This window comes from Scleropages formosus, chromosome 14 (assembly GCF_900964775.1).
Source record: "Scleropages formosus chromosome 14, fSclFor1.1, whole genome shotgun sequence".
NCBI lineage: Eukaryota > Metazoa > Chordata > Actinopteri > Osteoglossiformes > Osteoglossidae > Scleropages > Scleropages formosus.
The window spans coordinates 4564090-4583173 of NC_041819.1; the positions used below are offsets into that span (position 1 = coordinate 4564090).

Sequence of the window (19084 nt, forward strand, 5' to 3'; positions counted from 1 at the left end):
TTGTGGTGCTCTTGTGCTACAGCATTGCCTACTTTTTTTAGACTTCACTTTCCAAGCTGTGTACTTCAAAAAGTGTTTGCACTTATACACAGGAGTTTCAGGATGCCAGCTGTTCCACAAAGCGCATTGTGCATATATTGGGCGTTAATGAAGCATAGCTCAGTGTAAGTGTTAATTAAATACCGTACAAAGCGGGTGCAGCATAACTGCAAATCTCATATTAATCAAATGATCACAAAACAATTCCTTTCCCTCAAAGAGCTGTCACCCACCAAACAAAGCCAAAAAAGGCATCGATAATTTTTGAAGCTCTTCAGCAATACTTAACTCCAAACAAGTGGACAAGCTTTTATGACTAAGGTTCACACTTCTGCTATACAAAGAGTTTAAAATTGCAGTGCTGGCATCCCTCTCAGAGCACAATTATTTCATGTAAAACACTGAATTAAGGTACTGCAGCACAGTGCTTAACGTCACCTCCTGCTGAGTGGTTCACATCCCAAAAGGAGTGTATCTACAGTTCCCTTGAGCAGCCTACTTAACGTGAATTACTCCACAAGACATATAACTGTATATTCAACCATATAAATGGTGAAAGAGCCAGACAGCAATAATCATAAATACATTATCGCAAAGATTCTAGAACCGAAAGCTGAAGCAGCAAATGGAGTCTGAAGAGCTTCTGCACTGTGTGTTAATAACACTTTATACACAAATATATACCAAATTATCATTAGTCTGTTCCATAGCTGATACTTTTACCTAAAGCATCTTACAAGCCCATCTTCTAAGCCGCTGCTTCAGGAGGAGGCTTCTTCTCACTTCTGGGAAATGATATGTTAAAACATAGCAATTCAGTAGCTAACAAACCACAGACAAAGTATCAGTGTTATTTTATTTAATTTGTCACATATTCAAGCAAGAAGTTTTATCAGATAAATAAGCAGAATGAAAAACTGGCTATCTACATAGGTTGTCCTCGGGTTATGACAACGATACTAAGAATAGTTTTAGAAATGAAAGTGAAATTAAAAGTTAATATCATGTTTCCATGTTAGTATTATTTTAACATGAATATTATGTGAAAAAAGTGAAACAGTATAACAAAGCCTAACAGCGTTCATCCATGTTCCGTCTTTGTGTATCTTTATGGTTCATATAATATTAGGCGATTTTCAACTTCTGACAAAGTCAACTTTCAACAGAATAATTGGAACAGGATCCCCATGTCAGCTGAGAACTACCTGTTCTGCATCCAAAATAAATTTTTGAAGGACTGTAATTTTGAAAAACTGGCTGATGTATTCCCATGGGATGGAGATTACCATAGGATAGATAGCCTAGCCAAACATGAGTGCGCCATGAAACGTGCTCCACCCTCCACTTCTCACATGAGCAGTCCGCCTCTATTTAAGGATGGCTTCCTCAACTCAGCTGAGTCTGTAGCAAGTTGCTTGTGAAGGCAGATTGGATTTTGTCCCAGACGGGTGTTCTCGGGTACGTTCAGCGCGAACTGGGACTCCTCAAGTGGCAAAGCAAAGCACACCATCAGAGACGAACCTCTAACCGATGACATTTAGTGCGAGAGACAGAGCTGCGGTAGCAGCACCTGCCGTCTGAGGAAAGGACTGATGGCAGAGGGCCCTGTGCTGCAGATACCATAACGTACAAAATCGGCATGCACACATGACAGGTATTCGTAATGATTTCTTTGTCCTGGGTTTGGCAAGACCACCGAAGCAGTAGCAGGCACGTGAACAGCAGCACTGTTTGTAACATCTGCTGCTCCTTTATAAGTAAGGAGTATATATATTATATACTCCTTACTTATATTATATATATATTTAGTATAACTACTAAAATAGGCACTCAACAAATTTTCTATTTTTGGGGAATGTCACATGACTTTTTCTGAACCAGTAAGCTACTTATATGAAATGAAGCAGCAGGCAGGCAACCTAACCAGACTAAATGATTCTGATTCTGACCTCCTGTTTTAATGTGAGTCAAATCACACAAGCTGTTAATTAGTCAAGGTTGACTAATTAAGGGCTCAGTTGAAAAAACCAACATACCCTGCGGCTCACGAGGACCAGGGTTCCCTTACCCTGCATTAAATGGACAAATTGTCTTTATTTTGCCCATATTTCCAACAACCGCTGACTGATCCACAGAACAACAGAATGGGCCCAGACAGGGACCGCTTTGTCAGAGCGCCAGACTACAGCAAATTGCCCCCACGGCATGTCAACAACAGCGGCCGGCGCCGTTAGCACACCTGCAGTGCTCGGGAAAAACGACTCCAACACCAGCACAATCAATAGAAAGTGTATTAGCAGGAACCGCACTCATGACTTCCCTCACTGCCCAGTACCTCTTCACAACTCTACCTACACATCTCTGTTTCTCTGGATCACACAGCTGGAACCACGTCCAGTGTGGCGCCGAGTGAATCTTTGTCAACAAATAAAGAGGAGTCAGACAGTTAAGAGCTCCAAGCATCATGTATCCATTTTAAATTTTCAGTTATTTATCTGCAGACTCTTTCCTCTAAAGAGATGTACATTGATTACTGTGTAGTATTTACCTTGTACTACTATCCAAGATGACTTACAATGAGCGCAGCACTAAGATTTTTGACACGCCTGGGCAAGAATCAATATGACATACCCCTTAGACTTCTGTCTCTAAATTAATAAAGGTACACATCCCGGGATTATGAACAAGTTCCGTTCCAAAGTCTGTCTTCAAGTCGAATTTGTATGTAAGTCAAAACAGTTAGGTATGGCCCATGTCTAACATCAGTTAGTCAAATGTTTGTCTTAATATATAGTATATTGTATACCTTTCTGTGCATTAAAAACATTAAAGAAACACTTTCGCATACACTAAAATATCTTTAACATAATAATAATAATAATAATATATGAATGCCAGCACATATGGTGAAGGAAACAAACTGTACTTAAGAATCACACATCTGCAGCTATGTCTCTTTCTCCTAATGTAATGCACAAAGTGTATTTTAAAGGAGATATACGTTGCTTTGGCAAAAAACATCTGCTACATGAATACATGCAAATGTAAATGTAAATGTTGTAATAATAATTATATAAGCATAATAATGGGGCGCGGTGGCGCAGCAGGCTTGGCCAGGTCGCACTCTCTAGTGGGTCTGGGGTTGGAGTCCTGCTTGGGGTGTCTTGTGATGGACTGGCGTCCCATCCTGGGTATGTCCTCTCCCCCTCCAGTCTTGCGCCCTGTGTTGCTGGGTTAGGCTCCAGTTTGCCGTGCCCCCACTCGGGACAAGCGGCTTTAGACAATGTGTGTATTGATAATAGAGAGATAGTGTGTGTCTGTAGGTATAAGAAACTTTAATATTCGCTTTTCCAATGTTCATTGGCGTTTCACCTTTCACTTTATTATTTCCACTGTAATTTCAATCGTGATCATTTTCCTTTTCTTTGATGTATCACCATTACTTGCATCATACGGTGGCCCACGCTAGTGAGCGCAAACCCTATGGTTCGGAGGGTAAAAACAAAAAAAAATAAATAAAACCCAAATACAGTAACACACAAGACACTGTTAACAGTAACGTGGTCCGCCTGAAAAGAAGGAAGTCCTAAGTTGGGATCACACGCCCCACTCACGAGCCTATGAACCGCTGTAGATGTGCAATGTTTTGATGCGCATTGCAAAGTAAAGTGACCGTTTGTTATTAGGAATCATTGTATGTTAATCTTTAAACAACCCTAAGCACAGAATTATTGAACAAACATTTACATCACACCAGTTACCACATAAAAATTTATCAATTTCAATTTATTCTTTGATTTTTGTAGTAAAATTTGGTACCCCCAATTTTCAAAAGCCAGCAGATTGCCTAGGTTTGCCTAATTATAAAACCAGCCGAGTTTAAGGTACTAGATACACTACAGTAAACTCCCCATAGTCATTCACCCACCTATGCACTACAGCAATGTAACACACTCATTCCCTCACACATCTTTATTCACATATTATGGGCAGTTCAGTAACCTCATCACAAATTTCATAATTTCTGAAAACACACAGCATGTTTGCAAGTCCTGAGACTTTAAAAGAATATGATGCAGGTTCATTAAGTTCACCATAGTAGGCAGCTGATGTGTGTGATATCGCTATTCTCCCACTCAAATACAGACACAGAAAATGACCACATATATTCACCAGCATCAGAGCTCGACTGACTTGCTCGTCTAATCAGTGTGTGTATTTCCTGACATGGGATTGTATTGAAGTTTCCACGCTAACATCTACTTGATTTTTGCCTCTTTACGCACGCATAATGTGACAACTGCCTGTTTTAATGAGATATTATTATAATAAGAGTGTCCCTTTCCGAAAGATGACTTACCAAGGCAAATTTAATCTCGGTCACTAATGCAACGCATATGCAGAGATATTGTGCACATCTGTAAAGGCGGTGTGCAGCCTTTACATGCGCTAAATACTAGTCTCTGTATTTTTAAACAAATACTGGACCTACAAGGATTTTCCAGATCTGCTCTTATAAGAGCTTCACAAAGGTCCACTTGAAAGGGCTTTTTAATAATAATATGAGGTTAAATTAGTTCCACACTCAGACGTAGACAATAGCTGAGCCGAAGCAGCAGTTCGCTGTTTTTAATTCAAGCCACACACTGCCCAGACACCTCACAATACATAAATAAATGGGGGCGACAGGTGTCATAGCAGTTAGAGCTGTTGCCTCGCAAACAAAGGACGTGGACGTGAACGCCTACTCTCGCTGTAGTACCCTTGATCACGATGTGACATGCTCCAGTAAATATTACCCTGCTGTGTAAACGGGTAAATGATTATAAGTAAGGCAGTACACAATTATAAGTTGCTTTGGAGAAAAGTGGAGGAGCACTGGGGACTCATACTGCAGTTTTTTCATTGACACACAGAAAACTCCACCAACAGGTGGCAGTGAATGCAAGAGGAAACAAATGCAGTGATTGAAAAGAAAAAAAACAAATAAAAGTTGACCAAGTTAAATGTTATGTGTAGAAAAACTGTTTACCCTGTTTTAATAACATATACCAAGAACATTGTACAACTAATTCAGTGTTATATATTGCCCTAACTGTGTATTCCAATCACAGGTAAGTATTTAGAGTGCACTGTATGACATGCGAGGGCATAGAGTTCCCAGCAGGCTGATTCATCTCATTTTATCGACAAAAATCTGAGAAAGAGTGTCAGCATTCCACTAATGCTTCCTCTCATGGTAACTAGCGGGGAATTATTTGAGGAGACAGCAGGCATTGCTCACAATTTGAGAAACTGCCCATGTAATTCTGTTTGGCTCAATGTATGGCAACCGCTGATAACAGTGCGGTAAATCATTGAAAAGGCAGTGTGGGTTCACCCTGCCCGATGTAATCTGCGGATGCAGGCGGCCGATTGCCGTAGCGCTGGAGTGGATCTTGTTGCGGAACGCCGAGGAGAATGACGAGATGGCTGGCACTTGGGCCCGTGCCAGTTGCCTGTATTGGGTATTATCTGTATGTTAATGCCAGAATAAACACGGCTTCTTCCATGGCGAGAAATCAACATGTCACCGATGGTTGCAGCACCATAAAACAAAATTTGCCCATCTCTGCATTACAGATACACTGTCAAGACCAGTGCGCATCTGTTATTATAAGAAGCGTGAAAGTGATAATCCGTTTTTCCTCGCTCCAGTTGTGGGCCCAGTGCATATAATTCTTGGTCCCTATTATTAAGATCCGTGTTGCACTGAAGGGAAGCCTGAGCCCTCGCCGTCTCAGCACTCATGACTATTGCTTGAGCTCAACACGATGTCAAAAATCGTTCCAAATTTTATTGATTACGCTCACATTTGATTAAGCACTTTGTGCCAGAAAGACTTGGGCAAGGCGGGAAAACCTCTCCACCTCGCAAAATGATGAAGTCGAAATAACCTGCGCTTCATTCGTCATGCTTTGAAACGATGTACTCCAGCCTGAGAGATGTTCGCCATTCATACGCACTTTCGACTTTTCTTTTTTTTTTTTTTTTTTTTTTAATATAGATGAGCTCTTTTGCCCTGCTAGTAATTCTCAGCATGCACATGTTAAGGAATAACCTTGAGATGCAGAGGCCAAACGAATGCATACGGGACCCACGGCCTGAGCTTCAAGTAAACCTGTCCATCTGTTGCAGACAATCAAAATGCCAATCTGCCGCTGACCTTCAGATCCACAGCCGCCAATGCCACCGGGGCCTGCCTACTAGCAGCCGTCCTCAGCAGGAAGGGGCCGCCCAGTGGGCGGCCCAGGCCGACCGGCGCGAACCCTAGGGTTGTCCTCGAAAGCCCCACGGCGCGTCCCTGCGCCAGCCTGTGGGCGCCTTAGTTGCCGCCGGCAACAGGCCGGCCTGTCAGAATGATGCATGGTAGGTTCCGAGTCGGCCCATCTGGCGGGTGAGTCATTACACCTCTCTAACTTTGTCTGCACGGGCACCCTCAGGCTGCAGATCTCACATCGGCAAAAATCCATCCTCTGTCAGAACTCGTGGCCCCAAATCACTGTCTCCGGGGGAGGGGCCTATTGTACCCAAGGTGAAGACCAAAAAGCCAGGGCTGAATGCTTGTGCGCTTAGTGATTGCTTTACATACCCTCCTGAGAACATGCAGATTACGTGTCTCTTGAACTCATTTGGTGTGTTACATTAAAAACTTTTTCTGACTCTCGGTGTCTGTCAGTTTCACTGAAAGTGCTCCGCTGGCCATCTGCACTAGTTGTGGATTCAGTCAGTTTGTGAAAATGTGTTTACCGCGGTTCCTACCAGTGAAAGAATTGTGATGGCACGAAAAATTTGTTCTCATGTGTTCTAAAATATATTGAAAACTGTCTGTTCCTGCTGTAGTACCATTGATAATTGTACTTACCCTGAAATGATACAGTAAGAATTGCCCAGCTGTACGAATGGGTAAATACTTGTTGTTGTTGTTTAACTGACACTCTTGTCCAAGTTACATAATTTATAATGTTAGGTTTGTCAGTTATTTAATATTAGTTATTTAACAAATAACTGAGAAACCTAACATAAGTTATGTAACTTGGACAAAAGTGTCAGTTGAAGAAGAAGAAGAAGAAGAAGAAGAAGAAGAAGAAGAAGAAGAAAAAGAAGAAGAAGAAGAAGAACAACAACAACAACAACAACAAGAATAATAATAATAATAATGATAATAATGCTTATATGACGACAAAAAAAAACATTAAATTTCTTTCTCTTTTTTCACTTTATAGAAAACTTCACAGTATTTTGTTTGTTAATTCAGTTTCATTTGTCTCCATGTTCCAGGTATTGTGTCAATAATGATTTCATTTCTAAATGCAATTGAAAATTGCACTTAAAATCAAGTGTATTTCAGCTGATGAAGAGCCATGAGAGAGGGTGCAAATTCTTTGTCGGGGAAGGCCGAGCCCTTGAGCGCACTTCTCTTGTGCTGCTGTGTTGTGGTTCAAGATCACGAATGACGTGCATTCTGCATACCTGGGGAAGGTGATTTAGTGCTGCACCTAGAAGAGATGGTTTTCCTAAACAGTGGGGTAAAAGCAACACTTACTGGTTCATGACACTCGGATTTTACAAAACATTTTGGAATGTGTTGCTTTAATATTCTCCTTCCACTGCAATACTTCACAGGAAGAGAAAGAGTAACTGAAAATAATCAACATTCTTGCAACGTAATTATTTATGATTATTATTCCTTATATATTTCATTACCAGTGAGCCTGGAAAAGTCTGTCATTGCTTCATTTCACAGCAGCTTGTTTTCCTCTCTTGTTTCTCATAGAAGTTTGTCATTCAGCTTGGAATGTCTGTTTGTGAGAAGCTGGCCTGCTTGGGCTGTGTGTGTGTGTGTGTGTGTGTGTGTGTGTGAGAGAGACAGAGGACAGAAATCACTGTGTGGAGAAACTCTGAATGCCACCATCAGAGGAGAGAAATATGCCAGACAGAAATTGCTTTCTGAATAAAAAAAAATCACTATGTAAATGATGCATTTGCTAAGACTGCTGAAATGAGGAAATGATCAATAGCATTATTTGTCATTATTTATGAGCTTCATGAGACGTTCTGCAGTTGGCCACGAGGTGGCACTCAATGCTCAAATGAGTTCTAATAAACTCAATTCTTTTAAAAACATTTTTAAAAACGTATTTCTGATAGAAAAGCTGCTCTCCTAATCTGAAACCTCTAACCTCCTGATATGACACAGACCCACCACCTGCTCGCTTGATCCAACCCTATCGTCACTCCTACAGAATATCTTCACCTTCATCTCCAAATCATCAACTCCTCGCTCTCCTCTGGCTGTTTCCCAGCTGCCTTCAAAACTGCTCTCATTTCACCTCTGTTAAAGAAACCCTTACTGGATCCTAATTCAGTCCAAAACTACAGGCCATTCTCCCTCCTCTCCTTCCCGTCTAAAACTCTAGAGCGGGCGGCCTATGATCAACTATCTGAATTCCTCACTCGGAACCATCTCCTCGATGGATACAAGTCTGGTTCCAAAGTTGGTCACTCCGCTGAGATGACGCTTCAGGCAGTGTCTGATGCTCTCCAGTCGGCTAGAGCCGCCTCCCTCTCCATGGTCCTCATCCTCCTCAATCTGTCTGCAGCATTCGACACTGTCAACCACTGGATTCTACTTTCCTCTTTTAGTCATCTTGGGATGAAAGCAGCAGGACTAAGATGGTTTGAGTCCTACCTATCTCACAGATCCTATCAAGTGGTCTAGCAGAGTTCCTCTTCTCCTCCTCTGCCTCTCTCAACCGGTGTCCCGCAGGGCTTGGTACTCGGTCCTCTTCTCGATCTACACCTCCTCCCTCTGCCTGGTCATAGCCTCCCATGGATTCAAATTCCACTGCTGTGCTGATGATACCCAGCTCTTCCTCTTCTTTCCACCTGGAGCGTCAGACACTTCTGCAAGCATTGCTGCCTGCCCATCAGACATCACTGCAGGGATGTCTGATCACCAACTCCAACTCATCGTCTTCAAAACAGAGATTCTTCACCTCCCAGCTGGCCTGTCCCCCCTGTCACGATCTATCACTCAAACTAGACAACTCACTCATTTTGCCTGCCTCCTCGGCTAAGAGACTGGGAGTGACGTTTGACTCAAGTTTATCTTTCTCTCAGCACATCGAAGCCACAACCCGGACCTACAGATACATCCTGCATAATATCCGCAGGATCCATCTTTACCTCACAACTGACTCTGCCCGACTACTTGTTCAAACCATGGTGACATCCCCTCTGGACTACTTCAACTGTCTCCTGTGTGGCCTTTCCACTACTGCCATCAAACCTCTTGCAGATGATACAGAATGCTGCTGCTTGAGTTTTGTTTGACGTGCTAAAGCATTCCCATGTATCTCCACTACTCATTTCTCTGCTCTGGCTTCTTATAGCTGCCCGGATGAAATTCAAGACCCTGCTTATTGCCTACAAATAGATCAATTGAACTGCTCCCAGCTATTTACAAGACTTGATCAACCACTACACCCCAACCAATCCGCTTCACTTGTCTACTTCTGCTCGCTTGATGGTCCCGCGCACGGAAGGTAAAGCATTCTCAGTTCTGGCTCCATTGTGATGGAATGACCTCCCCTCTCACTCAGAACTGCTGAACCTCTGTCTACATTCAAGAAGGGTCTGAAAACCCATATTTTCCAGACTCACTTTGCCCATGATCTCTCAAGCTCATGTATGGTGTAAATGTTCATGCACTGTAACTTCACGATCATGCCCAGATAAGCTTTTGCACAGCTGCTACTCCTGTATTGTATGTAAATATTTGTGTACCTTTTTTAAAAAATTGGAGGAAGGTGATCAGGACTCGTCTATTCTGAGTTTTGTGCGCCTACTTGTGCGATGAACATGGGTGCATGAAGTGGAAAGAAACAGATTAATTTTATTTAAGAATCACATGTCTGCAACTCTGTCTCGCTTTCTCCTAAAGTAATGCACACATTGTATTTTCTCTAAGATGTACATCGCTTTGGGGAAAAGCATCTGCTAAATGAATAATTGTAAATGTAATGTAAATATAAAATCCTGATTTTTATTTACGACATTCAGGGTTTCAGTTTAACATCTCTTCTTTTTCTTTTTCATTGTAAGTTGGAAAAGTGCTCCTGAAATTCGTGTTTAATGAATTCAAAACAGGACCATAATGATTAATTCCTGTTTCATCCAATGCTTAAATAAAGTACCTCAAAAGAAGTTCTCTCCTTTTTTCATTATTTCCATATCAGTTACTTTTGTGATACAGTCATTTTATATGCTAAACTGTAATCATGTAAATTTGCTTACCTTCTTAAGTTATAGCGATGCATTTTTCCTTCTTCTTATTTGACACTTTCCCAATTATCCAGCTGTATCCATTTACGTTTATTCATTTAATTGACACTTTTCTCCAAAGTGTAACTTACAATGTTAAGCTCACAAATACACACACACACACACACACACGCACGCACGCACGCACACATTGTCTAAAGCCACTTGTCCCAAGCGGGGTTGCGGCGAGCCGGAGCCTAACACAGCAACAGAGGGTGTAAGGCTGGAGGGGGAGTGGACACACCCAGGACGGGATGCCAGTCCATCACAAGACACCCCAAGCAGGACTCAAACTCCAGACACACCGAAGAGCAGGACCCCACCAAACCCACTGCACCACTGTGTTGCCTCAATGTTAAGTTACTTACAATTATTTACCTATTTCTACAGCTGGGTAATTTTACTGGAGCAATGTCAGGGTGAGTACCTTGCTTAAAGCTACTATAGCTGGAAGTGGGATTTGAACCTGCAATTTATAGGTCCAACGGCAGATGCTCTGACCACCGCACTGTAACTAAAGAAATAATTGTTGGTAACTTTGTCATGGAGTTTCCCTGGCGCGGAAGCGTCGGACCCAAGTGCGGCGCACAAGCAGACTGTTCATGGGGCAATCCAGAAGACATAGCCAGAAAGCAGGCAAAACGGTCACTGATAAACGAACGGAATCAAAAGGGCAAATCCTAGAACTGTAATCCGGAAGATGTGCGAGTGTTCAGGTCAAACCAGGAAGTCAGAGGTGAGGAGCAGGACGAGGAGCAGGACGTCTAGAAGCGCGAGTGAATGATGAGGGCGAACAAGGTTCCGCACTCGTGTGCGCTCTGCGCTTTCCTTTTATAAGCGCGTCCTCTGAAGTTCGCAGGTGCACCTCATCGTGCTGAGATGGAGAGGGTGAGAAACTTAACATTGTAAGTCGCTTCGGAGAAAAGATTCACATAAATGAAAAAATGTACTTACAGTGATTTACTTATTACTACATCAGGATAATTATCTCAGTTGAAGGTAAGTACCTTGATTAAATGTGCTAGAGCAGGAGAGTGGATTCAAACCTGGGCACTTTGGGTGTAAGGCAGTAGCTCAAACCACTGCAGTGCAGCACCTGTGGTGAACGCGGCACAACCGAATTCAACTGGAGATTTTGTGTCCCTGTACTCTCATTAATGTGGCTTCAATATAGTTTCCATAGCAACACTAAGACAACTCCAGATATTGCCTTTCCTGTCACCAGAGGATGTGGACAAGACAGAGGCAGCTGACACACCTGTGAAGCCCAATGGTTCGGAGTCATGATGGCTGACACCAGCACAGCGTGCCTTTGGGCAGCAGCTGTCACTTGTTCTTCGGGAGGACAGTGTGCCGCTGTGTGCATCTGAGGGAACGGCCTCCCAGAGCAGGAGGGCGACGCTGCTCTAGCGCCACATTTCGCCGAATCCTTAGCGAGGAGAAATTAACAGTGTCTACAGCATACAATCTGAAACAGGCATGTTTCAAGAGCTATTTCCTGCATTTAACCATTGAGAAAATTAGACAGTCCATTTGGCATGAGCAAACATTTGGGCATGCTGTCAGTGGTGTACTTAGTGACACCTTCCTCGGCAAAAATCGCAGCTTCCAGACTTTTCTTACACCCTAATGAGGGTCTTCATGTCCCTGCTTTGTGTTGACATTTACATTTGTGTTTATTGATAAATGTAACAACCTGCTTTACTGAGGGGTCTCATGTTCGAGCAGGAATAAATGTTTATTGTAAATAGAGGAGAATTGTGGGTAAACTGTGAAATAGTTGTCCAACCACTGCGGGGACTCACGGGGATTATGAGGGTGTGAGTGTCTCTTGGAGAGTTAGGAAGGGGAAGGAAAGCTTGGGAAGGGCTAAGCAGTGGAGGTCTGCTTGAGGTGTAGGTCCTTGAGGAAAGGGGTCCTTGGTCCAGAACATTATTTTCAGTAATTTCCTCCAAAACCTCTCGCTGGTGGTCCATGAAGCCTTCGTAATGAACAGCATCCGCATGTCCTCCTTTACCTCATCGGAACCCAGAGCTCACCGCGCTACTATGTCAATATGCAGATAGTCAGGTCTCTGATATGAGAAAGGTACAGATTCCCGCTGTCTGCGGTAACTTGCCACTTCACCTGAAGCCCATGTATGTGGACTATGGGAGGAAACTCACACAAACACGGGGAAGATAAACTCTATGAGGACCGAATCGGAATCGATCCCACAGCCCACAGAAGAAGTTTCCCCCCAGATGGCGACTTACGTATCCTAGTTGAATTGTGTTCCAGTATGTTAGGCAAGTATAGTGAAACTGGTGAAAAGTATTTCCTGTCGAGGTGGAACGCTGCAAAGCTGGACGGTCGGACGCTCCAACAATCGTGTTTTTAAACCCTTCCTGCACCTCCTCTTTCCTGTGTGCTTGACCCTAATGAAACTTCACAGATGGCTTCAGGCTGTTATTTCAGGACTTACCCTGCGCTTCATCTCTCACAGAGGGCTCATTAAAGCCATGCAAGAGAAAATCTACTACTAAGTGCTTTACATTAGACAGGAAGTCAAAGAGTCATATTTATGCATGAACATTCATTTATTACAGAAGGATCATTAAAATTGTAACATTTTAAAGATGATAATAAGTCTTCTCATTCTGAGAAATTATATCTTTTGCAAATGCATGTCAAAGTTGGTACCTTTCAGCGTAATACTTGCTGTACAACTTTCATACCAGTCGTACCGGATGCCTGCGTATTATCCCACATGGATTTGGCCTCCAAGATATATACTGTTTTAGTGAATACTGATTTGCCCTAGTTTTTTGCTGTTCTTTTTCCAGTCATTCTGCAATAACCCCAATGCTCATCTCACTTACATCCTCTGTTGATTAACATGCAAAAAAGACTTAGGAACTAGAGTCAGGAACTGTAAAAACATTATACAGATTAAATATTAAGTCTTTTCCAGCTATCACCAGTGTACAGTTCAAATAATAAAAATATACATAAAAAATTGGACTTTTCACTTACCTTACATATTCTGTGTAACTCATAATGTATAGAACATCACATATCCAACTTTCAACAGTCATTTTGAAGTTGGTATGTCAAAGAGAGGGATAAGTCTGAGTTGGGAGACCAACTACTCATTCGTAGTCATGGGAAAATCTAAATATTAGCTGTGGACTCATGAAATAGGACATAAAAAGACAGAAACCCCTCAGACACAGCAGACTGTTGTATTTTATTTGAAAGTGCTGGAAAGTGCTCACAGTTGTATCCTCATGTGGAGACACTTTGTTTGAAAAGGAGAGATGGAAGGTTCGAGTGCTGGGATGCTGTTACTAACTCTTTTCCAGTAGGACTTTCCAGGAAACATTTTGTGTCCACCATGGACAGGTGCACACGGAGGAAGCTTTCCCGCTGTATCTTTGCACTTGAATGTGTTCGGTTTCATAAATGTTTAACATTCCATATATGCATTTAATTGTGCTGGCTTTCATACATGCTCATTTAACAATATGTATACTTTCACAAAATTTGTGGGTTTAAGATTCTGTTACTAGTTCTAATTTCACCAATTTCTAGTACGGTTTAAAAATGTAAAAACACTTATTAAACACTCAGGGGTCATGTTTCACTGTATAACTTATTCAACATGTTCAAAAATACTGGAATTATGCAATCATCACAAGACATCGAATTTTAGCAAATAGTCATTATGTATCTGGTTCATTGTTTCATATTTTAATGAAATATTTCAATTTTCTGAAGCTGAAATTCTTGACGTAAAAGAGAATCTTCAAAAGCACCACATAAATCCCTCATGAGAAGTGCTTCTTACATGGGCGTCATCAGAAAACATGGCTTTGAAAACACGGTAGCCACGCACACAGATTTGTGCAGCTGCATCCAAATGACATCATGGTTTAAGCTGAACTTAATCAAGATCTGATTTATTGTGTAACCAAAGGAGTGCTCAATCCTGCTTTTATATAGTACTACAAAGAGAGAGCAAAACATCAGTATGTGATGGATTTTACCATTTTACGCAGTAACTATTACTTTGATTGAGGAAATTTAATAAATTGATATACAATACAAATTGTGAAACTAAAGTCATATGCCTTTAAATCCATCAAGCATTTGTCTCTTCTGCTTGAAGGTATGGATGTGCTAACTGGATTTATGGAAAAAGACAATTTAGCCCTTTAATTTTCCCTGCATTTCAACTGACTTTTACAAGGTTAGACTTTAAATAGCAGAATTTATAAGGTACCTTGTATGTTCTGTTACAAAAGATTCATTATTGCTATTTCTGGTTAAAACATCACCTATCACATGCGGAATGTTGCTTTTTGTAATTACTTTAAATGGCAAGAAATTTTTTTAAAAATTTGCACCCACACTAAAATATATTTCTTCCTTTCTAACAAGCTTTCATCATATTTTACAGGAAACCATACTGAAAAAATGGTGTTCACACCTAAAAACATTTCTCTCTGTAGGGTAATGTATGTTTTGGGAAACAATTGTATGGATATGGATATGGATATTGAGCAGTAAAAATGCCTCAAGTCCCTTTGAAACACTGAACACTTAGATACCTTACTGGGTCCAAATCAGAGCAGCCAGTCTGAAACTGTTTGAGCCAATCAGCTGTGGCTGTGAAGTGATTTGCATAGGGGGCGTGTCCAGCTCCTCAGAGCACATTCAATACCTCCTCCGGCTCACACAGAGCAAAGCAAAGCAATGAGAGAAGCTCTGTCCTAATGACGCAGGAAGATGAATTTGCAATTGTCACTTCTGTAACTCATTTCTAGGGCAGCTGTACAGAAACATGTTTGGCCAACATTACATCGGCACAGGAAAGTTATGGGTAAGAGAATTTTTTTTTTTTTTTTTTACATTTATACATCTATGAAAGCAGTTTGTTACAATTTTTCCAGTATCTCTTTCAAAAATAATTTCTAGGTAATTCACTACTTTCAACTGAAATTAAATCTCATTGACTTGGCTTGTTTCACTTTAATCATTTATGAAGTCACAATCTTTGCATGTCAGAGGATGTGTTTGTTAGAATATTTTATAGCTACAGTTGAATTCAGCTGAATTCAGACTCTTACTCACTGCAAGTTTTGGGTACCAATACTTTTTTAGCTGAAAATGAGGCCTGCATGTCTGTGAAATGATTTACTTATTTTTTTAAAATGTGCCATTATTATTATTCATTCCAGGGATTGTGCATTCTCCTGAATTTCATCAGCCCTTTCTCCTGCTTTTCAAATTTCAGCCAAGCAAAAGAAATCATCTATAAAATAAAGGAAGGATTACCCAAGGGAACTCTAATAGGGTCCATCGGTGCTGATTTAAAGTTGGATTTCTCTGTTCATCCCCCTTTTTTGTTCAGTCTGGCATTAAAGAAGATCAGCGATCAGTATGTAAACCTAAATACCACAACAGGGGAATTGTACACATCTGCCTATGAAATAGACCGAGAGGCAGTCTGTTTGGAAAATGCAGACGGTCAAAGCTGCTTCTTATACTTAGATGTGTTCATTTTGCCCCAGCAGTACTTCCAACTGGTAAAAGTCAAAATCCTTGTTGAGGACATCAATGACAATAAGCCCTGTTTCCCCTCAAGCGAAATCCAGCTGGTCATTCCTGAGAACGCTCAGGTGAACTCCAGGTTTGCACTGGAGCAGTCAGCCAGTGACCCCGATGCTGGAGTTAACGGAGTGCAGATCTACTGGCTGGTCAACGATTATGGGGTCTTCACTCTGGATGTGGAAGAAAACGAGAGCCGAGAGCTAACACCCATCTTGATTGTGACGGGCCCTCTGGATAGGGAAACCAAGAGCGAATACGTGACAAGCATCATTGCTGAGGATGGTGGGAACCCACCCCTTCTGGGAATGGCCACCCTAAAAATCTTCATAGCAGATGTGAACGACAACTGTCCACAGTTTACGGTATCCCACATCAATGTCACAGTTCATGGGAACGCTACGAAAGGGCAGCACTTGGCAGGTCTACATGCCTTTGATCCTGATCAAGGAGCTAATGCCCAGATAACATATGTCTACAGTGAAAGAGTGCCTAGGGATGTGAGAACGCTCTTTCATTTGGATAAAGCCACTGGGGTCATTAAACTGGGAGGTCATGTAAGCTCAGCCCTTGCAAAATTGTATAAACTGACGGTTCTTGCTAATGGACCAGGTTGCATACCTGCTGTGGCCACAGTGACACTGCATATCGTGCAGGATTTTTCTGGGCCGCCAGTTATCATTCTGCGATATATCGCTGCTGAGAAAGGGGGTGTGGTTTCTTTGAAAGAGTCTGAGCCACCGTTCACTCCAATTGCATTTTTCACAGTGAAAAGCACAGGTCAAAATGGAAAGGTAGACTGCCAGCTGGAAGCTGAAGGCCCCTTTCGACTATCACCCTACAAGATGTTTGAGAATGAGTACCTACTGGAAACCACAGACTCACTGGACTATGAGCAGAAACAGGAGTATGAACTTACAGTGATGGCCAAGGACTCCTACGGCCTGGTGATGAAAATGTTTCTTAAACTGCAGGTAATTGATGAGAATGATAATGGGCCAGTGTTTCAGCAACCTCTGTTAGATTTGTTTCTTGAGGAAAACAATCCCCCAAACACCTTTCTGGCCAAACTGCATGCGACAGATGCTGACAGTGATGTCCGTGGGGAAGTTGTGTATCTCCTGGGATCTGACGCACCACTGATTTTTGCATTGGACAGGTTGACCGGAGTACTTGTGGTGTCGACGTCGCTTGACCGTGAACAGAAGGAAAAGTACAGGTTCACAGTAAGGGCAGTGGACTGCGGAAACCCACGGAGGGAAACCATTGCCACTGTGGTCATTACTGTGTTGGACCGAAACGATAACAGTCCACGTTTCATCAACAAGGACTTCACGTTTTTTGTCCCAGAAAACTTTCCAGGATTCGGGGAAATAGGAGTTCTTTCTGTGACCGATGCTGATTCTGGAAAAAATGGCTGGGTTGCTCTGTCACTTGTTAATGGTAGTGACATCTTTGTCATAGATGCTGGTAAAGGGGCCTTGAGGGCAAAAACTTCCCTGGATCGGGAGCAGCAGGGTACCTATTTTCTGTGGATCGAAGCAGTTGACGGAGGGGAGCCCTCACTCTCCTGCATCATCATGGTCACAATTCTGCTCCTTGACGTTAACGACAACCCACCTGTGGTTCTGTTTCCACAGTCCAACCAGTCATACATGCTTGTACTGCCGAGTACTCTACCAGGAACTTCCATAACAGAGGTGTATGCTGTTGACAATGACACAGGCATGAATGCTGTAATCGCTTACAGTATCATCCAGAGAAAGGGAGGGGAGCCAGGGTCATTCGACATAGACCCCGAAACAGGAAACATCACTTTGAAAAAGGCATTGAGCGACCGAGGCCTGTATAGTCTTCTGGTCAAAGTCAGTGACCATGGCCAGCCCGAGCCTCTTTATGCGACCGTAATGGTCAACCTCTTTGTCAACGAAACGGTGAGCAATGAAAGCTATGTACAGAGTCTACTGGCAAGGGAGGAGGAGATTGAAGTAGATGAACATTTTCTCAGCAGACTAATAGAACGTTCAAAGAAAAGTGATTTTTCTCCTTGTCAGTCTGCTTTGATTGCACTCTCTTCAGCATGCCTGGGACTTTTATTTACAGTGTTGACGCTGACTACCTATATATTTTCCAAGAAGCTAGAAAAGAATGACAAGAGAGTGAGGAGACTTGAAACAGATATGTCATTTAAGAGCAAGCAGTAGCTTTCACTTTATGGAGATTTAAAATCTGTTACACTCCCCTCCAATGGCATTTTTTCTGAATATTTTTGTATTTTGAACATATTGCAACATTTGACAATTTATAACAACAAAGTTATTTGAATATGTAGTGATTATTCAAATATATTTTGTTGTTACATGTAACTGAACAAACTGACCAATTAAATACATTATAGACATTAATGAAAATTGTAAGTCCCTGAATTAGGACTGAGGGAGTAACACTGACAGTTTCATAGAATACTGTTTATACATTCCTTGCTTTTCAGTATAACAATTGTCGTACTTCTCGGTTATAATTGTAAATTTCTATTTAATGTAATTTTATATGCAGTAATGTGTTTTTGAGGATATTTTTGCATTTACACTGTTCTTGGAAATTTTCAGTTTTTTTCATTCCAGTAGAAGAAAAGAAAGATCTTCACTTTTCTATCATAAATAGTAAAAATGTAAAATTACAAAATACCTGTGATATACAGTATAAATTAAAAGTTTGGGGAATTAAAGCACTACATGAAATGATTTCAAAATTGCTAGAGTAAGTGCAGAATCTGAATTGACACATGTATTCTTAAACCCCTCAACAGATTCTTGTTTTGTTCCTGAGGTTCCTTTCTTAAAACTGTATTTTGTAATTCTGGTATAACACAGTACTTTAAATGTGGGTTTAAATTACTATGATGTAAAAACAAAATATGAATAAAGGTTATTTATTTTCATACTAATATTTTGTTTTGCTATATGTACTGTATACACACAACAAATCAGTACTGAGGAACTTTTTATGCATTAATTGTACTAAGAACTTTTACTATACTCAATGTGTATACATTTTCAGTGTGTATAAACAGTCAAGTTAACATTGT

The 19084-nt window shown here is 41.5% G+C and overlaps 1 protein-coding gene across 1 annotated transcript; it reads left to right on the forward strand.

Moving 5' to 3' along the window:
- Window positions 1-15141: 15141 nt before the first annotated feature.
- On the forward strand, window positions 15142-18200 carry LOC108942365 (protocadherin-20-like). The gene is made up of 2 exons (XM_018765685.1): window positions 15142-15268; window positions 15627-18200. Exons 1-2 carry the CDS (start codon window positions 15230-15232, stop codon window positions 18198-18200), a joined length of 2613 nt encoding a protein of 870 aa, XP_018621201.1. The 5' UTR covers window positions 15142-15229.
- Window positions 18201-19084: the final 884 nt, after the last annotated feature.

What these genes read in the sequence shown, in the direction of transcription:
- LOC108942365 (XM_018765685.1), top strand. Translation starts at nt 15,230, where the DNA reads ATGTTTGGCCAACATTACATCGGCACAGGAAAGTTATGG. An exon ending in TCGGCACAGGAAAGTTATGG is followed by an intron (nt 15,269 to 15,626) that starts GTAAGAGAATTT and finishes TATTCATTCCAG; the next exon opens with GGATTGTGCATTCTCCTGAA.